Raw genomic sequence first — 27,998 nt, 5'->3', positions numbered from 1 at the left:
GCAGAGAGAGAGGGAGACACAGAATGTGAAGCAGGCTCCAGGCTCTGAGCCATCAGCACAGAGCCCGACACAGGGCTCGAACTCATGAACCATGAGATCATGACCTGAACCAAAGCCACACACTTAACCGACTGAGCCACCCAGGCGCCCTGAAACTGTAAGAGTTTTTGCAGAATCACAGGACAAAGTATTTATGGCCTTGGGGAAGGTGCAGTTCTTAGAACAACCCTAAAAGCATAATCCATACAAGAGAAAAATGATAAACTTCACATGACTGAAATTAAAATAGTCTGTTGTCCAAAAGACACTTTAGAAAAAAAAGAAAAGAAAAGAAATAAATTCAAACCTGAAAGAACAGATCTGCAAATCACAGGTCTGAGAAAAGACTCATACCCAGGATACATATGGAAATCACAAAACTAAACATTAACATACGAAGAGCCCGGTTGTTTAAGTGGATGAAATATTCGGAGGCACCTCATCAGAGAATTAAAGATGGAAAGTAAACATACGAAAAGGGGCTCAATGTCATTAGTTATTGGGGAAGTCTGGTAAAACCCTGAGATAAGCCAGGAGAAATACAACCCCATTTAGGGGCTGACACCCATCAGCCCAGCCAAGCGCAGTGGGCAGACGCCGGGCCACAGGCATCTGCACGCACTGCGAGGAAGGCCGAGGTGCAGGCGGGAAGAGAGCCTGGCTGTTGTTAGAACACCGTGCGCATCCTGCATGTGAAATGAAGACCTGCTTTCACATAAAAACCTGCACATGACGTTTCCAGCAGCTTCCTTCATCATTGTCAGAAGCTGGGAACAGCTCACACATCTGTCCACACGGAACCGATCGGGACAGGAGTGCATTGACACGATGGAACATTACCCAGCAAGTGTTCCTACGTGGACTGTGGGTGCGCATGGCAGCGTGGGCGAGTCTCGGAGCCTAAGTGAACGAAGCCAGGATCAGCAGGGAACACACTGTGGAATACACAGCATTCTGGAGAAAGCAAACATGCAGGACAGAAGAGAGGCCAGCAGGTGCATGACACAAGGGGACACAATCCTCAGAACAGAAGAGGGTTACTGCAGTACAACTGAAATAACATCTTCACGGAAGTTTCCATCCCTTGAAAGTTCACATTAGTGAAAGCAGCATAAATCAACAGGCTGGGCACCCAACCTAAAATGCTACAAAGAAAGAAAAATGCAGAAGAGAAAGGAACAGAAATCAAATAGAAAAAAAAGGGGGGCACAACAGGGATGATCCAACAGCAAAAAGACTGGTTGGTTGAGAAATTCTGGCCAGTTACAGAGAATAAAAGAAAGAGTCTATGAATTATATCTCTTTTCAAAATTATACTACAGCTCAATTAAACTGGAATTAGAATTGTTTTTAATTTTAACTATTAAAAATAAAAGGCACTAAGAGCCAGTATCAATGCAGAACATAACTGAAAACAACACAAAGATCGAACAGCTCATGAGACACCGGAAGTCTGTCAGCAAATTGAAAAACTAACATGATATGGATAAGTTTAGATATACAAAGTTTCCCAGAAGTGTGTCAAGAAGCAACAGAAAACCTGATATTCCTAAAATTATTACGGTTATGGAGTTAGTGGTTTTAAGCCTACCCACAAGGAAAACTCTAGGTCCACACGGTTTCAATGAAAAGTTTTACCAAATATCTAAGGTAAAAGACTTCCAAATGCACAGAAACTATTCCGAAGTAAATAAAAATCAGCAACTTACGACTCATTTTATCAGGCTGGCACAAATGTAACAGTAAATCCCAGCGAGGAACATAGGAGAACCAATTACAAGCCGGTGTCCCCCATGGGGCATGGACAAAATAATCCTGAACAAATAAAAGCCTATGAAAAGGTCAAGAAAACTGGTACAAATTGAGCCACATCCAAAAAATGCAAATCTGAGATTAGAAAACGCATGAATATCCACCAGAGTAACAGACTAAAGGAGAAACGGCACAGCTGACCCATGAATGATGCTGCACGGTCCACCCGTACATGGAGTTTCTGATAAACAAGGTAACCATTCTGTACATGTATTTTCTCTATTTTATGGTTTTCTTAATAATATTTTCTTTTCTCTAGGTTACTTTATTTTTTTTTAACGTTTATTTATTTTTGAGACAGAGAGAGACAGAGCATGAACGGGGGAGGGTCAGAGAGAGAGAGGGAGACACAGAATCCGAAGCAGGCTCCAGGCTCCGAGCTGTCAGCACAGAGCCCGACGTGGGGCTGGAACTCACAGACCGTGAGATCATGACCTGAGCTGAAGTCGGACGCTTAACCGACTGAGCCACCCAGGCGCCCCTCATGCACTGTATTCTTAAAATAAAGTAACCTAGAGGGGCGCCTGGGTGGCTCAGTCGGTTAAGCGTCCGACTTCAGCTCAGGTCATGATCTCACGGTCTGTGAGTTCCAGCCCCACGTTGGGCTCTGTGCTGACAGCTCAGAGCCTGGATCCCACTGTGGATTCTGTGTCTCCCTCTCTCTCTGTCCTTCCCTGACTTGTACTCTCTCTGTCTCTGTCTCTCTCTCTCTCTCTCAAAACAAATAAACATTACAAAAAAATTTTTAAAAGAATAGAGTGCATGATACACACAAAATACAAAACATGTGTTAATCCACTGTGTTACCAGTAAGACTTCTGGTCAACAACTCACTGTCAGTTAAGTTTTGGGGGAGTCAGAAGTTATATGTGGATATTTGACTGCGTGGAGGGTTGGCAAGGGCCAACACACTGTACTACAATTCCAACAGACAAATAAAAACCATTTGTAAAAATTTAACATCCATTCAGGATTTTTTAAAGTACTTAGCAAATTAGGAACAGAAAGGAACTTTCAAAACAGTATTTTACGGTGACAAGAAACCACACAAATGTGCCCACGGACACGACTTCTTTTCACTAAAATAAGAAAATGAAAAAAAAAAAAAGCTTAAGAAATAGATTCCAGGTGCTTAAAATCAGGTAAAAGGTATAACAGGGTACAGCTTCAGAAGATAACACGACAGAACATGCGGCTGTTCTGTGTGCATGGTGCACACACACCCCCACCTGAGCCACCCGCCCCGGAGCTGAACTCTGGGGCCTCCACCCAGGACCCCCTTCCCTCTCCTTCCAGCAATGTGTCCATGTGACCAAGATCAAATGTAGGGAGGCAGTGGGGTTGGGGTTTCACGACCCTGTGCCCTCCCCGTGGACAGTGGGAAGGCAATGTTCAGGTTCCAAACATATTTTGAGTTGTTCAAAATGGTACCAACCGCCATGACTGCCACCTACAGCTCCCTTCTGACGCACGCACCTCTCTCCCTCCAGCCGGAGCAAGCAGTGGTTTCCTGGAAGCCTGCCACAAAGTGCTCCCGTGGCCCCCTTCACCGGACCCCTCAGTCACCCCACACAGGGTGCCGTCTGTCTCCCAGGCAACATTCACGGGCATAACCACTCACCAAAAAGAACGAGACCAACGGATGGACGTGAGCAAACAGGAACATCTGCTCATTAAAATGAACTGTAGAGAATGTGGAATGACATACCCAAACTGGGAAAATAAATTTGTATCACACGTAAGCGACACAAGGTTTGAGTCCAAAGTATTAAGAACTCCTTTTTTATTTATTTACTTATTTATTTTGAGGGAGAGAGAGAGAGAGAAGAGAGGATGTGCAACAGAAAGAGGGAGAGAGACAGAATCCCAAGCAGGCTCCAGGCTCTGAGCTGTCAGCACAGAGCCCGACGTGGGGTGTGAACTCACAAACCGTGAGATCATGACCTGAGCCAAAACCAAGAGTCAGACGCTTAACCAACTGAGCCATCCAGGCGCCCCGAAAGCATTAAGAATTCCTAAAAAATCAGCAATATAAAGATAACCAAAAAGAGAAATTGACAAAACTCTTCAAGAAGTACTTAACAGGAAATACTTATGGTCAACAAACATAAAAAACATCCAATCTCATTAGAAATCAGAAAAACAAAAGTTAAACGAGAGATCACTTCACAGCCAAAAGACTGGCAAAAATATTTCAATCTGACCATGTCACCTACTGCCAAGGACTGAGGAAACCAGCCCCTGACACAGGGCCAGCGGGACTGAGCCAACCAGTTAGCATCAGCTCACGATGCTGCAAACAGTCTTCCGCAGGATGGGGGCCACAGACGCGCACGCTCAGGGACCCGAGGACTCTACCTGCAGAATCCCTGTTGGAGTAACAGACCTGCAAACAGTGCACATGTTCACGCAGAGGAGGAGGGAGAAACAAATCGGGCCACGTTCACATATTCACGAAACCGCGATCCCTAACAAAGCACCGCCAAACTACTAGTGAAAGAGAGGGAAAGACGACAGTTCTGTGAATACAAACTTCAAATACTTATAAAACTAAGCAGTGTTTGTGGAATAGGAACATTGTTAGTGAAATTATTTTTTAAGGTGTCTTTTTAAAGGCAACAGATTACCTCTATGAGGCTCAAAGACCAAGCCCCAGAGAGAACTTCAAATGAAATCATGAAGGGTTTTCATCATAGTTATTTTTCGTAAACAATTTTAAATGAAAACGAATGCTACTGCCACTGCAAAAAAAGTCTTAACAACCAAAAGCCTGGCGTCAGCCCCTACATGAGAACCTAACACCAGTTAGAGGGGAGTGCAGGTTTCCACCATTCTGATTTCTTTCATGATTTATCACCAGCAGGAAACATTGTTAACATCCGAACAGGTGATGCTGCAAGTTCTGCCCCTGTTCACAGCGCGATGCTAACTAGCTTCCCAGGCACCACTCAGGGAGATCAGCCGAGGCAAACGGAACTCAAGCACAGGGAGAGAAACCAGAGTGGAAAGGGGTGGGCCGCATGGCACGGTTCCTCCAGGGTTCTGAAAACCACCCACGGCCAGCGGCTGCATCCTGGCCCGTCTGGGGACGGTCCCCTCGTGAGGTGGGCACTTAACACGTGCAAGATCAGTGCCTCGCGACCAGGTCCTCAGTGGAGACGGAAAAATCTGTTTGCGGCGACTGGGGTCTTTACCGGAATTTAAAGAGCAGGACCAGAGATGTCAGGTTTCCAGTAACGCCCAGGACATTCCTGCACAACACAGGACGCTCCTGCCTCACACCCCACTTTGAAATGTTCTGCCAGCCACTCATGAAAGTCAGTCAACCAAATGCACAATTAGCTGAGCTAGAACTTGGCTCTGCCATTAAAGAAGAAAAAAAAATACTTGTTATGATGCAGGCTCATATATATACAAGTAGGACTGCAGTTCTGTTTGAAGATTTAAGCGTCGTTTTTTGTTGTTGTTGTTTTTACTATTTTGGAAAACCATTTCATGGTGGATAAAACGTTAACGCGGTATTAGAGCTGCCAAAACAGCTCTATTTATAGGGATTCTCCAGACATACGAGCTACCCCCATGTAGCCCTTCCCTTTAAATGTCAACTATAAATGTGCCATTAACATTTACTTGAATATAAAACAAATGCATCCATTTTCAGCATACACAAGCACCTGCTGTTTTCATTAAGTCATTGACTGCGGTCATACCTAAGCATATACTTATTAAAATACGTATGATTTTTTTATTATAAAGTATTTTCCTTTGTTTCACCTCCATATCAGAAGTGGGCATTACACCAGTATTTAATCATGTGTATAGGAAAGTTACATTAGCTACAGGTTCCTTTCCAGCATTACGAAAAGAATGCAGCGAAATGCTTATTTGGCAGCAAAAGGGAAAGCATTGAATTACTACCGGTTGGAGACCATCCTCCATCCCGTGCGGCCACGCTGCTCCTCTCTACTAACAGCTAGACTTGCCTGGATTATTAATCGTCACCAGCATGCTTACAGGCACATCTTAAATACATTCCTAACAGGTTGCATACACAAAAAATATTGTATTATTCAGCTTGGTGTAGTAGAAATATGACCGATAGAATCAGGAACCTGTGCTGCGAGCGGGAGTCCAGCACAGGCACGGACGGACCCAAGAAGGCAAGGCACGGCACTCACGGCTCTCCCTCTGGGCCATTTCTCAGCACCGTGGCTGCACCAGAGCCATCTGGGGGGCTGATGTTTCCCTCCAGGACCAAGGATAGATGTTCCGCTGCTTGAACTAAAAGCGGGGGTTCCCCAAGCTCTGTCCCCCGGGTGATACCTGAACCCAGTGCATACGCAGCAGTCACGCACACGGTACTTCAGATGTAAGTAACGAAGTCATCGCTCTGAGCCAGTAGCACCTGCCTTCTGCCAGCATCTGTGACACGCTGACAGACAACTCTTATCAGCGTGTGAGAAAGTACAAGCAAATGCCAGATCCAACCATGAGGTCCAAGCAATTTGCTTACTCTTCACAATTTCCCAATCCATAAAACGGGGAACATGCTACACAAATCATACATGTAGTGTGTCTACCACAGTGTCATGACGGAATATGAAGCCACAATCACCAAAGCGTTCCCTGCTACTTAAAATAATGCTTCTGGGACGCCTGGGCAGCTCAGTCGGTTAAGCATCCGGCTTTGGTTCAGATCACGATCTCACAGTTCATGGGTTCAAGCCCTACGTCGGGCTCTGTGCTGACAGCTCAGAGCCTGGCACCTGCTTCAGATTCTGTGTTTCCCTCACTCCCTGCCCCTCCCCCACTCATGCTCTCTGTCTCTCAAAAATACATAAACATTAAAAAAATAATGCTTCTAATTTGGAAGCAGGACTTTTCAGAGTAAATTCACACATCATTTGTCAGATCAACTCTAGAATGGGAGCAAATACAAATGAGGAAAGTGAAAAAAAAAAAAGGGTTAGAAGACAACCCAGGAGGTCATCTTAGGACCTTGGAGTATAAAAACACTTCTTAAACAGCATAAAAAATAATGCTAGCTTACCAAAAAAGATAATTTAATTGTATTAAAATTGCAAATGACTTAATATATTATTCAGAAAGTGAAAATCACAATGGCCAAAAAAATGGAATCAAAGATAGATTTACAGAATATATAAACTATTACTACATAATTTTTCTAAAAACCTAAAGACAACTCATTAGAAAAAATGGGTAGAACATTTGAATAAGCATCTTGAAAACAAGTCAAACAGCCAAAAAACATATATAAAGGTGCTAAACTTCATTAGTCATCAAAGAATGCAAATTAAAACTATAATAAAGTACCATCATAAGCTCCCCAGGATGCCTGAAATGAAAAGCACAGAAAATACTGAGTTTGCTAAAATAAGAAGCAGGAATTACCAAATCCTGCTGACGGAAGTATTAGCTGGTAAAACCACCTTGGAAAACTGGAAATTTCTATTCAACCTGAACACAGGCAAACCTAGGAACTGGCCCATTCCAGGAATGCACCAAAGAAATGCAAACATATGTTCACCCGGCGACAAACAAAACAATGCTCAACGCAGCACTACCCATAACAGACAAAACCTATAAGCCAACCAGTATCCACCAACAAGAGAATGAGGAAATAAGTAGTGAAAAAGTCACACGATAGAATACTATACAGCAATGAGGGTAAGCAGCCTTGAATTAATACAACACAGCTAAATGTTAAGTGGGGAAAAGCAAATAAAACAGAAAATATTCTAGATTTATCGTAGGAATGAAAACTTGGTTTAATATCCAGAATTAAATAATGTAACACACCATATCAAGAGAATAAAGGACCAAAATACATGATCATCTCAATGGACAGATGACAAAATTCAACATTCTTCATGTTAAAAACACTGAACTGGGGCTCCTGGGGGGCTCAGTCAGTTAAGTGTCTGACTTCAGCTCAGGTCATGATGTCACAGTTCATGAGTTTAAGCCCCACGTTGGGCTCTGTGATGACAGCTCAGAGCCTGGAGCCTGCTTCAGATTCTGAGTCTCCCTTTCTCTCTCTGCCCCTCCTCTGTTTGCACGCTGTCTCTCTCTCTCTCAAAAATAAATAAACATTAAAAAAATTAAAAAAAACAACAACAGTGAACAAACTAGACATAGAAGGTAATTCCTTCAACCTGATAAAGGGAAGTTATGAAAACTCAAAAGACTGACTGCTTTCCCCTTAGATCAAGAACAAGGTAAGTCTGTTCTCACCACTTCCATTCAACCAGGACAATTAACTAAGCAAAAGATACAACAAATATACAAATTGGAAAGGAAGAAATGAAATTACCTGTCAGTGGGTGACACAATTTCTACAAAAAGAAAAGCCTAAGAAATCCATTTTTTAAAATGTTAGGATGGGGCACCTGGGTGTCTCACTCAGTCGGTTAAGCCTCGGACTTTCGCTCAGGTCATGATCTCACAGTTCGTGAGTTCAAGCCCTGCATCAGGCTCTGTGCGACAGCTCAGACCCTGGAGCCTGCTTTGGATTCTGTGTGTCCCTCTCTCTCTGTCCCTCCTCCGTTCATGCTGTCTCTCAAAACAAAATAAACATTTTTTTTTAACTTAGAATGAGTTTAGTACATTACAGGATATAAGATAAATCAACAAAAATCAATTGTATTTCTGTATACTTGTAACAAACAGTTAAATAAAATCAAGAAAACTCTATAATGGCATCTAAAAGAATAAAACACTTTGGAATAAAGTTAATAAAAGAGGTACAAAACTTACAGTGAAAACTGTATGACATTGTTGAAAAAAAACAAGAATCTAAATCGATAAAAAGGCATCTCATGTTCACAGATCAGAAGACCTAATATTTACAATATGGAAATGGATGTACATTTTGAATGGCATCACTGTCAAAATCTCAGATGACGCCTCTGCAAAAACCGATAAACTGATCCTAAAATTCGTATGGAGTTACACAGGACTCTGAACAGCCAATCTTGGGACTGAACAAAGCTGAAAGACTCACATATCTAATTTTAAAACTTACTACAAAGCCCTATGAAGTACCCAAAACAGTGCGAAGCTGCCATAAGAGAGACTTATAGATGAATAGAATAAAATTGAGAATCCAGAAACAAAGCCATATATTCAGGGTCAACTGATTCTCAACCAAGGTTCTAAGACGATTCAGCAAGGAAAAATAGTCTTTTCAACAAATGGGGACACATGGATCTCCACATGTCAAAGAATAAGGTTACCCTTGTACAACATACAAAAATTAATTCAAAATGGATCTAAGACCTAAAAGCAGAAGTAAACAAAATATAAACCTCCTACAAGAAAACAGACAAATCTTCATGGCCTCAACTAGGCAACGTTTTCTTAAATACAACACCAAAAGCAGAAGTAATGAAAGAAGAAAACAAATAAACTGGGCATCATCAAAATAAGAACTCCTGTGGTTCAAAGAGCATATCAAGAAAGTGAAAAAGATAATTCACAGAACAAGGTAAAAATCTGCAAACCATGAATCTGATAAGGAACTTGTTTCCAAAATATATAAAGAGCTCCTTCACCTCAAAAAGAAACAACCTAGTTTAAAAACAGGCAAAGGATGTAAATATTTTACCAAACAAGACACACAAACAACCACCAAGCACATGGAAAGATGCTCAACCTCGTTAGCCATCATAAAGCCACAGATGTGGGGCGTCTGGGGGGGCTCAGTCAATTAAGCATCTGAACTTCAACTCAGGCCATGATCTAGAGGTGAGTTCGAGCCCCGCATCGGGCTCTGTGCTGACAGCTGGAGCCTGCTTCAGATTCTGTGTCTCCCTCCCCCACTCACTCGCTCTCTCTCTTAAAAATAAATATTAAAAAAAATTTTTTTAAGAAAAAAAAAACACAGATGGGAACAACAAGGAGATAAGTGTGACAGGGATGTAGAGGAATGGGAACCCGCACACCCAATGGCCGGAATGTAAAATGGTGCTGCACTTTGGAAACCAGTGTGGAAGCCCCTTAGCGTGTGTAGTTCCCCACAATCCAGCAAATCCACAGTTAGGTGCACACCCAAGAGAGTAACGATGCACATCCACACAAAAACTCTCCACACAAATGTCGGCAGAATTACTCAGAATAGCCAAAAGGTGTATACCTGCCTAAAGCTTAGCGACTCGTGACTGGATACATGAAACGTGGTCAGCCATACAACTGAACAGCATCCCGTCATGAACACAAAGGAAACGCACGCTGCCAAGTGGGTAAACCCCGACAGCACCGTGCTAAGTAGAAGGCAGACACAAAGACCACGTCTCCTAGAATCATCTTCGTATCAAAAGTCCAGAAGGCACATCAGTGAGCGGGAGGACGGGACGGGGGCGGGAGGGGGACGGCTAAGGGGCGTGCCGTTTCTTCTCTGGGTAATGGAAGGGTTCTGAAGTTGACTGTGGTGACGTGCCACATCTCCATGCATATACTAAAAGCCAGTGACCTGTGGCCTTTAAAGAGGCTCGTTGTGTGGGATGCGAAATCGATCTGAACCGAGTTGAACTGAATCACTCGTGATTCCGGGCACGTGAAGGTCACACAGAAACAACACTCTTGTATGCTGTTGGCAGTCAGCCCAATGGTGGCCGTCGGTGGGAGAGGAAGAGTGTAACGTCAGCACCGAGGAAGGGGCTCGAGGGAGCCTCGTGCGCTCTGGGAATATTCCACTTGCCGAGGCAGTTGCTGATCAGAAGGGCTCATTCCCTTCACGAAAATTCAGGGACCTGTAAACTTAAGAATGTACAACTTTCTGAAGATACACTGTACTTCCATCAAAGGTTCCTTTTTAGAAAGGTAAGCAGACTCAGACAAGGGCCAGCCCTGTCACTTCTACTGAATTCCTCTTCTTGACCTCTGGATGCACCTCCTTCTAATTCACTGATCTCCGTGGACAAGCCAAAGATGCCTGAGCATCCAAGCTGCACCACAAAGTGACAAAAAACTTTAAACAAATGAGAAATATGGATGAATACTCAGCATCAAATACCTACATCAACTGGAACCCATAACTGTCAAACCCTCTTTAAAGTCATTTGGATCTGACGTACCGAAACCCATTACCAAAGTTTTAAGACATTGCCTCCACCAAATAATCCACTAAAATAGGTCTAAAACAATCCAGGTAAAAATCAATGTTTAAATATATTTTTAAAATAAAGTTCCAGATACTGAAAGGTCTTATTTGTTTTTAAAAGAACACATATGAAAGACATACAGACATTATACCGCAAGGATATAAGGGACTGGAAATATCACAAGGCTATTGGGTTTTAAAGCTTCCATATGAAAATGCGTTAATGCCCTGTTACAAACAGATGTGTGGGAAACACAGCAGCATACTTTTCACCATGCCCCAAAAATCCCCACACCAAAAGATACAAAGTAACAAGTTAGCCAACAGGCACTCATGAACACCATTTGCAAGGAAACTGCATGAGGAGGCAGCCCCAAGAAGCACAAAACTCAAATAGGGAAAAGCACCGATGCTGAGAGGAGCCGCATGGCACCAGGGACGCAGGGACAGGAAGCCAAGCCAGTGGGCACTCCCTGCACACGTAGGGGGCCAGCCCAGGCACAGGGGCACCCCTGCAAACGTGGCAGGTCAATCTGGGCACAGGGGCACTCCCTACAAATGTGGGGGGCCAGCTGGGCACAGGGATGCTCCCTGCTGATATGGGAGGGCCAACCCAGGCACAGGGACACTCCCTGCTAACATGGGGTTCCAGCCCAGGCACAGGGGCACTCCCTGCTAATGTGGGGGGCCAGCCCAGGCACAGGGGCACTCCCTGCTAATGTGGGGGGCCAGCCCAGGCACAGGGGCACTCCCTGCTAATGTGGGGGGCCAGCCCTAACACACAGCCACTGCAACAGAAGGGATCCACCCAACCCCAACAGCCAGGGAGCAGGGGGTCTCAGGGCACAGCCCCTACACTCCAGAGACTGGTCCGCAGAACCTCCCCTCCGGGACAGGGCCCCACAATCAACACTGAGCAGGATGGGGAAACTGAGGCTAAGGGAAGAGAAGGTACAGATCAAATTGGGGAACGGAAACAGAGCCAAGAAACCTCAGAAATCACGCTGTTGTATTTTTAACTCCACATGCAAACAACAGCAGGCAGAGCTCATGGGGTGAGAAAAGCCTCCTTCAGACGCTCAGCAAAAGCCAGGTGACAAAAATGAGCAGTGGAAAAGCATCAAGGTCAGGCCCGACAACATTATTGTAAGAGGCAAAGGAGCAGTATCTCAATAAAACTGAAAAAATAATTGGTTTTTTTAAAAAAGGAACAGAATGACACCCCCACACAATGACAGCACCAGAAACGCAGGCCCACAAAGTAATTCAAACCCACCACCCACTATGCTAAACACGTTATAACCCATTAAGAAAGTGATATGACACATAAAAGAGCAGGCAAATCAAAATTAGAAGAACTTAGGAATGAGGAGACAGAAATACATGATAGTTCATTTCAGAAAACCATGAATCTAGAAACAAGAATAAATAAACATAATAAATGATGCATTGAGAGAGGTGGGAAGAAAAGGAAACTTTAAAACAAAAAGGGAGTTCCAAATATTAAAGGCAGGCAAAGAAAATGCAAAAAAAAGGGACAACGGAAGTCTGCAAAAATGAAAATTAAAGCCACGGAACAGACATAATTCATGAAAAGTTTACTGAGTTTAACCAAAAAACGGGTTTGGCTACATATTGAAAGAACCAGAGAAACCGACTCAGAACAGCTAATGCCATGATATATAATTCCATCATGGAACACTGAGAACACTGAAGCCCTCTGGCATCTGGACAGAAAGATAAGAGACTTGGAAAGGAAAGAAGATTCTGGGCCAGCGGCCTCCACAACAGCACCACCAGTGGAGGAAAGTGGAATAACACTGTAACACCTCCGGGGGAAAAAGTAAATATGCCCACTTTTATCTCCAGCAAAACTGCCCTCCGGGTATAAAAGACTCAGGAAAACTGGTAGCGACACGGACTAGCTCGAGGATTGTAGTTTCCGTGAGCTTCCTGCTGGACAACGTGCTGCAGGAAATCACGACCGGAGACAGTGAGGCAAAGACAGGCAGCCAGAAGTAGCACGTGACGCGGAGAACAAAGACAGAAGGAGGGTGGGAAGAATACACTGTTTAATGGACAGGTGTGCCGACAATACTCGTCATCTAAAATGGAGAAAAGTGAGGGCTTATGAAAAAGACTTTCAGTGGTGTTTGGCAGTCATGATGGCGGTGGTATTCACCTTGTTGTTTTAATACTGCTGTATGTACGGCATGAGGTAGAGTAGATACTGAATTATAGGTTATTCTAACTGTCATCTCCTGTGCTCTTGGAAATCAGGACTCTCAGCACGGAAGAAAACAGATACGTGTGCAATACAGAAGAGGCGTAGTAAAAATTCCAGAGTCCTGAACTTGAATTTTAAGTCTCAGTATAAATACACAGGGAGTCTATCATTACAACTTAACACATCCGTCCTAGCTTTGCCCCTACAAACCTGAAATGACTAACCTGTAACAACAGGCATCCTGAGAAGACAGTATTCTCGAAATGCCACTTTCCCTAAAAAAAAAAGACTACTTAGACACTGGCTAATTCCAAGTCTGGGACAGAAAAGGGACAGCATGAATATCTGTCAAAGACTACAGAATTAGGTATTTACCCAAAGAATGCAAGGACACTAATTCCAAGGGGAACATGCACCCCTGTGTATACAGCAGCACTTTCAACAACAGCCAAACTCTGGAGAGAATCCAAATGCCCATCGACTGATGAGTGGATAAAGACGATATGCTGTATATACCACGTATGTATACACAACGGAATATTACTCAGCCATCAAAAAGAATGAAATCCTGCCATTTGCCAGGACACGGATGGATCCAGAAACTATAAGGCTAAGCAAAATAAGTCAAAAAAAAGACAAATACCATCTGATTTCACTCCTATGTGGAAATTAAGAAACAAAACAAATGAGCAAAGGGAAAATAGAGAGAGAGGCAAATCAAGAAACAAACTCTTAACTGTACAGAACATACCGATGGTCACCAGACAGGAGGTTGATGGGGGAGGATAGACGATGGAGGTGAAGGGTGCCTCTGTGAGGAGCACCGGGTATGGTGTGGACAGGCAGAATCACTACATCGCACACCTAATATTATACCGTTAACTGGAATTTAAATAAAATTTAATTTTATTAAATTAAATAAAAATTAAATTAAACTAATATTACACTGTTAACTGGAATTTAAATACAAACTTAAAGATACAGACTCTGGAGTCGTGTCAAAGGGCTCACAGCCCAACCTGAAGAGGTCCCACTCACCCCAGCCAAAGACGGGGGAGTCCAAGCATCTCTAAACCACCACAACAACTGAAACACATGACACGTATTTAATCCGTGACTTTATAACATTTCTTAAATGCAAGTTAGTTAACATACAGTGTAGTCCTGGTTTCAGGAGCAGAACCCGGTGTTTCATCATTACATACGACCCCCGGTGCCCATCCCCACAAGTGCCCTCTCCGTGCCCATCCATCACCCAGCTAGCCCAGGCGTGGGATCCAGGCTGCAGGACAGAATCTGGGTTGAAGGGCCCCAGAAGAGACGTGTAAGAGAGACACAGAGACTTCTCGAGGGGGAACAGGCCAGGGCTCCACTGCAGAGTGCAGGACGCACAAGTGGAGGCTGACCTGAGGGACAAAGGAGACAAGCTTACAAGTCAGGACAGTGGTCACTGTGGGCAGAAGGCATGTCACGGAACAAGGAACACAGCAGAGGCCAGAACATCCTGGTAATTGTCTCCATAGGGTAATTCTTCAAACCATATTTCTGCATGTTTATCTTCTGTAGCCTTCACTTTGCCTCTGTCGTTCTGTTCACAGTGTGGTTCCGACAACTTCCTGATCGTTAGGCCATCGGTGGGCCTCAAGGCTTTATTGACATACAACCACATGCACTTCCTATCATACCATCGAGGAGGACAAAGTCTACACAAGGCCAGTGAAGGGAATGTGAGCTTTCCCAGTGACCCCAGGGCTGCGTACATCATGGCTGGGCATTTCTCAGCGGCCGACGAGACAACGAACCCCAGCTACTGCTCGGCCTAACAGCAGCACCAGCCAGCGGCCCGCTCCTGCTCGGGAAACTCAGCAGCCACGACCACGGCCCCTCCAGCAGTGGCCCCCATCTCCGCTGTGCAGACAAGACCCCTGCTCCCTCTTGCTGACAGTGTTTCATGGCTGTTCTTCCAGGTTGCAAGTGGTCCCTCAGTGCTCACCCCAACTGTGACAGCTAAATACAATGGGCCAACAGATATATATTTTCTTCTTTTACCTTAAGCTTATCAAACACTGTATATTACAAATTAAATGAAATTCCCAAAGATCTCTATTTCATTCGTGTGCGGTGGTTCACAACCCTCTTTTTTTTCAAGTTCATTTATTTACTTTGAGAGAGAGACAGAGAGCGAGCATGAGAAGGGAAAAGGCAGAGGGAGGGAGAGACAGAATCCCAAGCAGGTCTGAGCTATCAGCACAGAGCCTGACACAGGGCTCAAACCTACAAACCACGAGATCCTGACCTGAGTTGAGATCAAGAGTTGGACGCTCAACCAACTGGGCCACCCAGGCGCCCCCTGCTCTAGAATTTTCAAGGAGGTATCAAACATGCGGATGCCGGGGCCCCACCCCACGACAGGTGAACCAGAATCTGTGAGTTATCCTGCCCTCACCACGGGACTCCTGAACACGGTTAGGGTTGAGTGTCACCAACGCAGATTCGGGACCACTTTTCCTATTAAAAAATCAGCAACGACTATAAAGTAAGAGCCATAATTAACATCAGACTTTAGCTGGACTTCAGGGCATCTGCACTTTATTTGGGGGGAGACACAGGGAAGAAGTGCAGGAGGAGGAGGACAAGGAGACGTGACCGTGAGTGTAGCCTAGACTCTACCGAGTGTGTCTGGGATCCCTCCAGGGGCCTGCGTGCGGCTGGCTGTTTCCATCACCCGCCACAACAGCATCTCTACGTGAGGGAAGCTCTCCTAACACATGTGCAACACACACACACACACACTGAATTCCCACGGTGTATGTGGCTCTTCTCCGGCAGGGGAAGGAAGGCACACCAGGGGGACGTGGCTCAACCTCAAGCCAACTAAGCAAGTAAAACTCCGTTGCACAGCGCCATGTTCTCAGGGGGAGTGATGATAAACACGCGGCATGCATTTTGCAGGAAGGACCCTCAGATGTTTAAATATTACATTCTCCAGTGTTTTCATGGAGTTTGAGTTTGTAGTCTTGGTCGAAACTGGTGTTTAATAAATTCAATGAGAAGATTTATGGCGTGTCAGGCGCCAGGGAGAGTGCCAAGGATACAAACACAATCAAGTCCAACTGTTGTCTTCGATGAGCCCGCCCTCTCATTCTGCGGGAATCCTGGTTCCAAGGGAGCAACAGAGCGGGCCCAGGACAAGCTGGTAGGGCTTCAAGGGAAGGCGTCAAAACTGGGAAGCAGCAGCTGGTTCCACAGCGCTCGACAGCATTACAGGAGCCCTATAAACGCTGTAGGCTCACGGCCTCCACTCCCCTGACAGCACCCCCATCTCACAGCCACAAACACACGGCAGACAGGGAGCTGGGGGTTCCTGGAGCTCACACGTACACGTTCGTTCTCGGGTTAACTGAGCCCCACACAGGCCCGATTCCTCCCCCATGACTCAGAGGAGTCCCTCGGGCACCTGCTGCCTCAGTGCCCATGGGAGCACACGGCCCGGGCACAGCTGGTGAAGGCCCCTCACAGGGACTCCCCCAGGGTCCCCTCCCCACACACTGCAGATGAACCTCCCAGCAAGAGGCCTGGAAACACAGCCCACGTGTCTGCGTGTCTGTCTGCACGTCTGCCGTCTGCACTGAGCTCCAGGCAGGACATTAATCAAAGTATATTCAGGGCAAAGGCCTAATCCAAAGTCTCTTTAGTGACGCCACCCACCATCTACACTCCAGCGAACACATTTACCAGTCCAAACAGCAACCTACGGTGACTGACCGGAGGCCAGACCCCTCACAAGTGCAAACTTCACAACTGTTATCATTCCCAGCGACGTGACAGGTCACAAGACCCATCTCAGGATGCCGATGGCTCTGCTGTGAGCGGCAGGACCAAGGGACAGGCATGTCGCATGCTGGCCACCCCACAGGAAAGACAGGCGAGGCAGAGGCCATCCGTCTGCCTCGAGGACTGTGGGTTCCAGGAGCATGAGCACCATGGCATCTAGCTGTGAACGCGAGCCGCGTCAAATGACCACAGGGCCGGGCTCCTGCCGTGTGTTCCATTTCCTCCCAGTTAGTGTCTGTGGGGTAACTGTGTCTAAATTTAAGACCAGAGAGAAAAGTTCTTAAGAACAACACAGCTGTTGTGTTACTGGTCTGTTCTGTTGTTACAGATGGTTCTTTAAATCTAGGTGTTTATTTTCTTATGTAAGTACAGACGTATTTGTCCTGCTGGAGACAGAGTCGTCAGAGGAAGGAAACATGTCCCGAACAAAACGAGAGCAGGTCTGCGGCTAATACACTCACGCGGGAAGTGCATAAACATCGCATGTGAGCACCGTGCACCAGAACGAGTCTGGGGCGTCCTGTGTAGAAGTCGGCCTGTCACAGGGACCGGCTGGCACAGGGAAGAGTGTGTGCAAGCCACAACCACAAACGTGCTGATCATCTTATCATTCTCTAAGCATCTGAAGAATCTGGCAACTCGACCAAGCATGGAGACAGGAGCTCTCAGTCCAAGCTCACACATGGCAAACCCAAAGTTCCTGGGAAGCACCGGCACCGACCACATCCGGAAATCATACCAAATGACTCCCCAGGAGGAGCCATGGCTTTCTTAGCCGTGCGGGCCAGAAAATGCCCTCTGCCTGCTGTGGGTCTCGGGAAGGCAGATGTGAGCACGCGGCTCTATGTCACTCATGTGACAGACACACGGGGAGAAGGCAGTGGGGAGGGGACGCAGTGGCCGGGCGAGGGCGTGGCCAGGGTCCTTTAACATCACCTCGATTTTTCATCTGTTTCTCCAGAGCGTGTCTCGAGAATGACATTTCAAACCTCACACACTGCTTACCAGACTTGAGAAGTAAGCAATATGCAACAGAAGTAGGGAACACTTCAAGAATTTAAAGGAAAATTGAATGCTTACGATACTAGCTAATATTTTCGATACATTCCTCATGTCACATGACTACTCACTTGTGTGGACGAAGTTCATCGTATACTAACGGCCCTGATCAGAGATCTCGCGCCTGTCCTCATGGCGCACACGCATGTATACACACACACACACAGATACACACCTGCTCACACAAATAGACACACAGCTGTTCACACAAATGTTGACATTCATACACAAGGATACATACCTTCTCACACAAATACACAAACACACACAACACTGAATGTGACAGCCATGCCTGAGTTTATGAAGTCTCAATCTTTAAGTTCTTTGAATTTTTTTTTTTTTAATTGAGAGACAGGAAGACAGAGAGCAGGGATAGGGCAGAGAGAGAGAGAGAGAGAGAGAGAGAGAATCCCAACCAGGCTTCATGCTAAGCGTGGAGCCCAATGTGGGGCTCGATCCCACAATCCTGGGATCATGACCTGAGCTGAGATCAAGAGTGGGAAACTCAACAGAGTCACCCAGGCACCCCAGTTCTTTAAATATCTTTAGAAAAATAAAGGAGAGCACATTTGGGAAGAACCAACAAACAAAACCATCAGGATGATAGTGTTCTAACCCACACAGGCAGGAGAGCTCGGGCAACAAGGATATGATCCCAAAGCTGTATTTCTGAAAGCTTTTCTTTCTTTACAGCAATTTGGTAGAGGAGGACAGATCTTTTTTTAAGGCAAAAAGACCCAACTCCTCTAAGGAAACACAGCTAAAATGCAGATACGCGGCACAGAACAAGGAAATTTACAACCATTTTTTTAAACTAAAAATAGTTCGTTCGTTCCAACAACAATGTCCTGAATAACATGTTCGTGGCGTTAGAAAACAAGAAAAGCGCCCCTCAGCCTATATCCGCCCAGAACCACTCATAGGCTTCCTAAAACGAGACTGGTTTGTTCCTCCCGTCTGTCTTTTTTCTCCGCTGCTCATCTGCTTGCACTTGAAGCGCCCCACATGTGCCTGCAGCTCTGTCAAACCCAAGTGGCAGGCACCAGCCCAGAACGTTCCTTCAGTACCTAACACGCTGTTCGATAAACATGTTCCTGTCCTGACTCCTCAGCCTGTGCTCCTGCGGTCGATCCAAGACTGTTTTGAGGGGCAAGTGACAAAATCACTAAATATAACTCCATCCGGAGATGGATCTTCATGTGCTCACCAACCTTGATGGATCGGGGGCAAGTAATTCACACCGGAATTCTCTTTAACATTAATGAATTAATGTTCATTAAAAACATTAATGAATCCTATCCTTCAGTTATTTCATTCTTAATCAGGGCAACATCTTAATTATGTCTATACATGTCATAGAAAAAGGTAAGCCCATCACACTGATAATAAAATTACAAATCCAGGTCCTACTGAAGGATCATCAGCCTCAATAAACAATTTTTTCTACTACTTTAAAAGTGCTAAAGGGGCACCTGGGTGGCTCAGTTGGTTAAGCATCCAACTTCGGCTCAGGTCATGATCTCACAGTTTGTGAGTCCGAGCCCTGCATCAGGCTCTGTGCTGACAGCTCAGAGCCTGGAGCTGCTTCGGAATCTGTGTCTCCCTCTCTCTCTGTTCCTCCCCCGCTTACACTCTGTCTCTCTCTGTCTCTCTCTCTCTCAAAACAGAATAAACACTAAAAAAACTTTTTTAATGGTAAAGAAGGTAACCTTGTTACATCCTGAAAATAGATAAATACAGATAAAAGATAAAAAACTTACACTTTGCAACTATTTTTCCAGGAAATGTAGCAATTTTATTCAAGGTCAAGGTAAAAAATAAAATCTCCAGAGAGGAAAGTGAAGCACAAATTTAAATTACACATAAATATCATGGCAACACAATGATGGCCCCAAGACGCCCACAGGCTAATCCCAGAACTTGCCAACATGGTACCTCGAATACAAAAGGGACTTTGCATGTGGGATTCGGGGTCTTAAGGTGAGGACATAATCCCAAGATAATCACAGGCGTCCGTGAGAGCAGAAGCCGTTTCCTAGCTCAGAGGACCAGAGAGAGGGACGTGTGAGAGGTGTGAGGCTGCAGCCAAGAGGCAAGAACCAGGGAGTGCATGTGGGTGCCTCTAGAAGTTGGAAAATGTAAGGCATAGATTCCCCACTGGAACCTCCATAAGGAGCCCGCCCTGTGGACATCTTGATTTCAGCCCAGCGAGACTGTGCCAGATGCCTGACCTACAGAACTCTGAGACAACAGATTTATGTGTTTTAAGCCAACAAGTTCGTGGTAATCTGTTACATAAAAAGACCCAAATTCACTCTGGATAAAGGCAATAAAATGCTTACTCTAGTGCTATGCCTACCCAAAAATCCTATGAGTAATTTGGCCATATCACCGCTACAGAACACTGTCAGGTATCTGCGTTGATTACACATGTAGCATTAGAAAAAGAAATATGGTAAGAAGTACTCCCACATGGACCTGTCTAATCCCCATCTTGCCTGCTGCAACTACAGGGTGGCCATCGAAGATGCCTGTTGAGTCTGTTACTGTGTCTACATCAACCTGAGAGTCGGGTGAACGCCCTCACGTACAACACTGGAGCGAGCAGGTGCCCTGTAGACGTCACTCATCACAAAGAACTGACTTCAGGAAGAAAGAGAAGCCCGTCTCCAATGGACTGTCCTGGCCAGTTCCTCCAAACAACATGATCACACAGTGTTGTCACAGTTAGAATTTTCCCAGAAGCCAAACACCATCTTTCAGGGATCATCGTTACAGCATGCATGCATACACACACACACACACACACACACACACGTACACACACACACACACACACACACAGTTGTTGTGAACTCAACAGGCACTTTGCAAACAAATAAACAGCTTTCACATAAATGTTTACCCACAGAGGTCAATGGAAAGGGGATAGTGATAGAAGAGTCTACCTCAATTAGCATTTTCCCCAAATATAAAGATAATCCGGTATGAGAAAATGCAACAGCATCATCTCTCAGGAAATTATATTCCAAAGTCTGGTTAGCCACTTAGTGGCAGACGTACAGCCTTCACTTTATACGGAAACCAAAATAAATCCAGAAGAATTAAAGAATGTAAAAGCCGAAATAAAATGTGAAAGTGAAATATGGCTAAATGTTTATGCAAATTTTGGCAAAGAAAGGCTTTTTAAGTGTTCCCCAAAGACAGAAATCATGAGGGAATACATTCAAAGACATGACTGCATGACAACTTCCTCTTATATATATAAAAAAAATATACATCATAAGAGTTGAAGGTGAAATGGCAATGTGAGAAGCAAAAAACTATTTGGGGTGCACCTGGGTGGTTCAGTTGTTGAGCCCCAACTTCAGCTCAGATCACGATCTTCCAACTCATGGGTTCCAGCCCTGCATCAGGCTCTGTGCTGGCAGCTTAGAGCCCACTTTGGATCCTCTGTCCCCCTCTCTCTCTGCCCCTCCCCTGCTCATGCACATACACGCTCGCTCGCTCACTCTCTCTCTCTCAAAAATAAATAAAATTTTTAAAAAGTTTAAATAATATTTGGATCATAAATACATGAAAACAGTTAATATCTCATGGTTTGGATTTCAAAATAGACATCCTAGTAATACTGGCATGAGGAAAAGACCCTATGCCGTGCCATTTACACACCAACCAAAAGGGAAAGTAGGAAAAAAAATACGTGCAACAGAGCCGCTAACCTAAGTAAACAAACTGCCAAATGCAGATCACCTGTCAAGCCCGTAATTATAAAGAAAATGTAAAAAGCAAACGTTGTTGAGTGTGTGCTCTTGGGAGAGGACATACAGGTGTGTTTTTGTAAATACCACATTTGAAAGGTATGCTGAAAATCTTTAAAATCTTCCCACCTTTGGAAACCTTTTAAGTTCACAAATTTATTCTAAGAGAATAATTAGGCGAGGCATGGTAATTTGTGCCTACCTTATTTACGTGACCAGAGAACCGAACACGTCTGCCGACCTGAGAGGCTGCCTGTACCATGGCATGCTTCAACACCATTAAAATATTTTTAAATATTGTTATAGACAAGGAGAGTTGCCAATAATACACTGCATTAATTTGTTAAGACATCTGCTATTGAAATAATTCGTACAATCATTTTATTAAAACAAATTGTGGTTACATACATATAAGGACATAGGAAAATATGAAAAGTAAACCAACATGTCAACAATGACCATCTCTGAATTTTTGTTTTACTTATGCTAATTTTATTTATGCCAATTTTTCCATGGTAAGATATATTGCTGGCATCGTTTTTAAAAAGGAAGAGACAGGGGCACCTGGGTTGCTCAGTTGGTTGAGTATCCAACTCTTTTTTTTAATTTTTATAAATTTTTCTTTTACATTTATTTGAGAGACAGAGAGAGACAGAACATGAGCAGGGGAGGGGTAGAGAGAAAGGGAGACACAGAATCCGAAACAGGTTCCAGGCTCTGAGCTGTCCGCACAGAGCCGGACGCGGGGCTCGAACTCACAAACCGTGAGATCATGACCTGAGCCAAAGTCAGACGCTTAACCGACTAAGCCACACAGGCGCCCCTTGAGTGTCCAATTCTTGATTTTGGCTCTGGTCATGATCCCAGGGTCGTGGGGATCAAGCCCCATGTCAGGCTCCGTGCTGAGCATAGAGCCTGCTTGACACTCCCTCTCCCTCTACCCCTCTCCTGCTTGTGTGTGCACATGCTCTCTCTCTCACACACATAAATTTTTTTTAATTAATATATAAATAAAAAGGAAGAGACAAATACCTTAAAACAATTTACAATTATGGCATTCATAATTTCTACAGGTAAATCTCTGAATTAGCTAGATAGAAGGTACTCCCACAAATAATCTGTATAATTTATGTTTAACACAAATATACTTGCTGAACTAAGAAGGTTAAACTAATAACAAAAGTGCTAGATACTCATCATCCATGTGTGAAATCCTGGCAGGTGTGTGATCTGACCGTGAGAACTGAGAACTCAAGCCCCCCAGTTACAGGAATGGTGAAGGGGGACACACACAGGAAGGGAGTCTGCCACAGACAAGGAAGAGTTATGGACGAATCTGAACGAGAACCTGGGTTTCCCACTGCCAAGCAAACACTGGTCACCTGTCCACACCCCACCTCCATTCACCCTTACACCAGAACTGGATTCTCCACCAACAAGACAGGGGATACGAGTGCCCTCCTGGCTTTCTTGCTAATAAGGGAGGAAGGAAAGAACAAACCAGTAGGTTTAGCCCAGTAAACAGTTAAACCAAACTGAATCCATATGCTTAATAAAGAAAAACATTGGTTAACCAAAACCCTAGCTAAAAACTGATAACTCTACCCAAAGAAAACGAATAATGCTTTAACAGAGGGCTGTTTTGTGAAGCATGAGTGTACTGCATATACACATTTAGGACCATTTTGCTTCCCTTCCTATAAATCTTTGTCTCAGAGCAACATAGATCTATTCATAGTTACCTTGAGAAGAGTGAGTTTTCTTTTGCAAAATAAACTAGATTCCTACATTCAGAATTACTGTGGCTTGATTCAGCAGCAAAGCTAAGAACCCTTTCTATAATTTTTCCCTGACTTTAAATGAGACAAATATCAAACCACAGGCTGCTCTTGTCCTTGTCTGAGAACAACATAAATGTAAATACTGTTCCAAATCCTGCGTGAGTGTTGCAATAGTTACCAATGTCAGGGTTACCGATGCGATTACGCGATTACACGATGAGAAGATAAGCATGTTAATAATTCCAATAGGTTGTTTCAAAAAAAATTTTATTGTTATCCCAAAAAGTCCGAGTGTACATTTTAAATATAATGTATCTGCACGAATCTGCATGCAAACCGATCAAAGTCCTCAGAGCTCCTGAGCAAATCCTCCCCCTGAAGAGAAGTGGTTCTCCACAAGACCACATTATTCGTCTCCTTTAACATCCAACCTCTCAAAGACACCTAAGTAGGACAGGTTAGATCATAAAAGTAAAGCGAGGTTCCTGAGCCTTGTCTCTTACGACGTTTGGACCAAAGCAGTCCTCATGATGCACTGAGGGATAATTATAGCATCGTGGCTTTGACCCACCAGATGCCAGCAGCACCCTCCCCGTGTTGTGAACATCAGAAATCTCTCTGGACACTGCTAATGCCCATGGCCATGGGGGCAAAACTGCCCTACCTGAGAATGATCGATAAAAAGGGAGGCAGAGGCCTCCCCGTGGAATTTGGAATGGCCACCTGGGAGGGGACACAAGTCTCTGCACTGGCAGAACAGAGCAGCTGAAAAAGACGGGACCCAGGTGGGGAGGAGGAGTCCCCATTTGGCTCCCTCTCCTTCTGCAAATCCATAGAAAGGCCAGGGGTGGGTAAAAGGGAATAAATCCCAAACACAGCTGGAAAACAAGAACATTCCACCTACACAGCAAAATCATTAAGGAAATTCTAAGAACACAGATGGGAGCCACATGGCCGAGTGAAACCCAAGGCCCAGAGAGTGGACAGTGGGCAGCTCATCTAGGCCAGGGCCAGGCCAGTCCCACGGAGGGGGCAGGGGAGAAAGGGCTTCTGACAGCTCACCCCGCATAACCCGAAGCGCCATATTCTTTCCGTGTGATTCACCACCTCTCAAGAACATTTATAGAAACACAATCTTCGGCGCCCAACAAGGTAACATTCTCAGGGAAATTCACAACACTAAACGTCTATCAGGGAGGGAGGAGTCTCAAATCACTCACCGCATCTTCAATCTTTAAAAAAGAAAAAAAAAAAGCGAATCAATCAAAGCAAACTGAAACCAAAGGAAGTAGAAGAAAGGAAAGAATCACAACCAGAAGGCTTACGGGAGAAACAGAACATGTAAAAATGATGCTGAAAATCAATGACGTAAAATCTGGTTCATTGAGATCATTAAAATTGGCAACATTGATTGGGGAGGACAGAAGCAGAGAACATTCAAACTCACGGCATCCCTAACAGGAGCAACACACAGTCACAGGTGCTCAGATACTGAAAGCAAGATGAGGGAAGGTTATGAGCAACCTGACTCCAGCAAACCCGAAAACCTCGGTGCTTCTCCATGGGGCGGGAGGGGAGGGCCGCCCCTCAAGGCCACTCGGCAATGTCTGGAGACAGTTCTGCGTTCACGGCTGGAGGGAGAGTGCGGCTGGAGGTCTGGGGTGCTGAACATCCCACCACACCGCAGGACCGCCCCGACCACGAGAATTACCTGGTTCAGAATGCAGAACTGCCCCTTAAACATCATCACTGCACCTGTACAGGCTCCCACGGTTAGAGCTCTGCTCTCTGAAGCAGAACCCACGAAAACTACCTCATCTAGCAACCAGGTGTCTTGGCTGAAGGCACGTGAGCCACAAGCCAGCGTGGGTGCTGGTCTGATGGCACAGGCGGCAGCAGCAGCAAAGGGGAGTCCCAGGGAGGGAGGAGCCCTGGCAGCTCCCTCACCTCCAGTCCCGTTTGGGGATGAAGGCTAGTGTTCTCACCTCACATGGGGGAAGCACACCCTTAAGGCAAGCCGCTGTTCCTTGCAGAACAGGGGGTGGAGGAAGGTGGGGTGGGCAGGCAGCCAAGTGGCTCCAAACCCACGTCTCAGCAGCTGCCCTGCACCTCCGAGAAGCCCACGCTGTGAGTGACCCCTCCCCGGGAGCAATGCCAAGACACAACCACCGACGTCAGAACTGGTTTTCAAGCTTCCTGGCGCCCACGTTGTGCCCACGCGGCCCTCCCCCACTTGGGGAGCGCGCGTTCTGGGGGAGGTCTCCTTGTCACGAGGGGTCCCAGCGGTGGGGCTGACAGCCTTTATCCAGCCCCATGTAAAGGTCTGTGATGGCCTAATATCCTTTGTAACAAACTCCTTTTCTGCTCAAACAGACCAGAATGAATTCTGTTCTTCAACCAAGAACCCCAGCTAGCCCACAGAGGAAGGGGGCACCGCCTGTTTTGAGCTTCGAGGACTCTAACAAGTTAAGAGCCCTGAAGAGGCATCATGGATGGTCCCTGCGGGAGCAGAGGGACAAGTAGATTTTAAGGGGAAAGCTTGCGGCACCTGGCTGGCTCAGTCTAAAGAGCGTGCAACTCTTGACCTCGGGGTTGGGAGTTTGAGCCCCATGTCAAGTGGAGAGATTACTTAAACCAATAAATAACCTGTACAAAAAATAATAAAAATAAAAATAAAAATAAAACGACAGGTTCGCCTCATATGTCCCCAAAGGCTCTTACACAAAACTGAAGTCCCACCGCAGGGCAACCCGTGCTCCTGGCTGTGAAGACTGACGCCCAAAGGCAGCACGGTTTTCTGAGAAAACCACATAAGCAGAAGAAGATACTAGCAAAGGGAGATGTGAACATGATAGGGGCACTGAGCGACACACGAGGGGACAAAGGAGCGTCATGGGAAGTGCCAGCCACACTTCCATGAGCCACGTTCATCCAGGCTCATGTCTTGTGGACAGAGAGACGAGACACACTGCATGCACCCTCTGTTCCCAGATCAGACGGAAGGCCCTACTAGGGGGGCTGCAGCTGACGGTGTGGTCTACCCGCTGGCCCTGGCAGGGGAGGGGGGGCTCCAGCTGATGGTGTGGTCTACCTGCTGGCCCTGGGGAGGGAAGGCCACAGCCCTGCCCTCACGTGTCTCCAGCCGTGTCTGCAGGCGGGTACGTGGTGGGTGTGGCCGTTGGGGAGTCCTGGAACACCGTGAACCGGGGATTTGGGGATGTGAGGCAGTCCACGTGCTGTGGTTCGGACCTGTGTGTACCTGCTCACTGTCACCTGCTCTGTGGACCTGCTCCCGGGTCCCTCCACACACACACACAAACGCAGAACCACCACCACCGATGCCACATGAAGGCGTCCACCAGGAACCACTGCGAAGGAACCGGAGCCCTGCCGGGGAAGCTCCATTCCAGAGGAGCTGGCTTCCTCCATGGCTACCACTTGCTCATGCGGGACACAGATGCGCTGCTCTGAGGCCACACTTCCAACAGGCCTGACCTCATCAGAGCGCTCACCACGTCCCCAGGTACGACAGAGCAGCCAGCCATGTGCCTGGAGCGCATCCTCCCTCCCGCCGCCCGCCCAGAGGACAGAGGACAGAAGGAAAGCAGGAACATTACCTGAGCGGTCCCCATGGCGGCCGGGCTGGGTGCAGGCCGAGCGTCCCAGGGCAGCTGTGCTGAAACCGGGCCGGGCTTACGGCCGCGCCTCAGGTGCAGGGAAGGCCTAAGATGAGGAACGGATAGAAATGGGGAAAATATGATAAAAAAAAAAAGATAACCAACCTCCCCCCGGGAAAAGAAAACACATGGGAAGTGCCTGGAAAACAAACCACCGAGCAAAACTTCTGTCACCTGAGAACAGCACTTTGGCAGAGAAGCCACATAGGAAAAATGACACAGGATCCCAAGATGACACGTCGTGTAAGTGCAGGTGTAGGCTTTCATGATGAAAAGTATTTCATTTCTCAGTCGGGGCCCGAAATTGCGAGACGTCAGCTTTCCCCTCTTGAAAATACGCAACCAGAAATCACGCAACGTACTCTGAATCAGAGGTATGATCTCTCCGATAACCCAATGGCAGAAGCAGCATTTGCAACCTTGGGCTAGCTCCGCAAGGAACCAGGCAGATTCCAAGAAACAAGAGCAGTGCCAGGAACATTAACAATTGCTCATCCTCTTTCCAGGAAAAAGAAAATAGCACTATACCCGATAAATATGAGGGCAGCATTTTGAAATGCTAGAACATACATTTTGATAATTCTAAAATTCTCTGCTTTTTTTCATTGCACATGGACACACAAAATGATGACTGCCCCCAACCATCACCACCAAGTGAATCAGACGAAATAGGAAAAGGAGCCTCCA

The 27,998-nt window shown here is 45.8% G+C and overlaps 1 protein-coding gene across 5 annotated transcripts in view; it reads right to left on the bottom strand.

Annotated features, from left to right (window-relative positions):
• DLGAP2 (DLG associated protein 2) overlaps window positions 1–27,998 on the bottom strand; it is a 770,542-nt gene that overhangs the window by 644,952 nt on the left and 97,592 nt on the right. For 2 of the 5 annotated variants that reach the window (XM_027049960.2, XM_053216207.1), the window contains exon 2: window positions 27,252–27,357. The exons of the other annotated variants lie outside the window; for them this stretch is intronic. In XM_027049960.2, the coding sequence (XP_026905761.1) occupies window positions 27,252–27,266 (15 nt within the window). In that variant the 5' untranslated portion in view covers window positions 27,267–27,357. The remainder of the gene's footprint in view (window positions 1–27,251; window positions 27,358–27,998) is intronic. 5 annotated transcript variants of the gene reach the window in all.

The sequence above is a fragment of the Acinonyx jubatus genome, chromosome B1, assembly GCF_027475565.1.
Source record: "Acinonyx jubatus isolate Ajub_Pintada_27869175 chromosome B1, VMU_Ajub_asm_v1.0, whole genome shotgun sequence".
Taxonomy (NCBI): Eukaryota; Metazoa; Chordata; class Mammalia; order Carnivora; family Felidae; genus Acinonyx; species Acinonyx jubatus.
The sequence above is the reverse complement of the archived record's forward strand: the minus strand, read 5'-3'. Positions and strand labels throughout refer to the sequence as shown.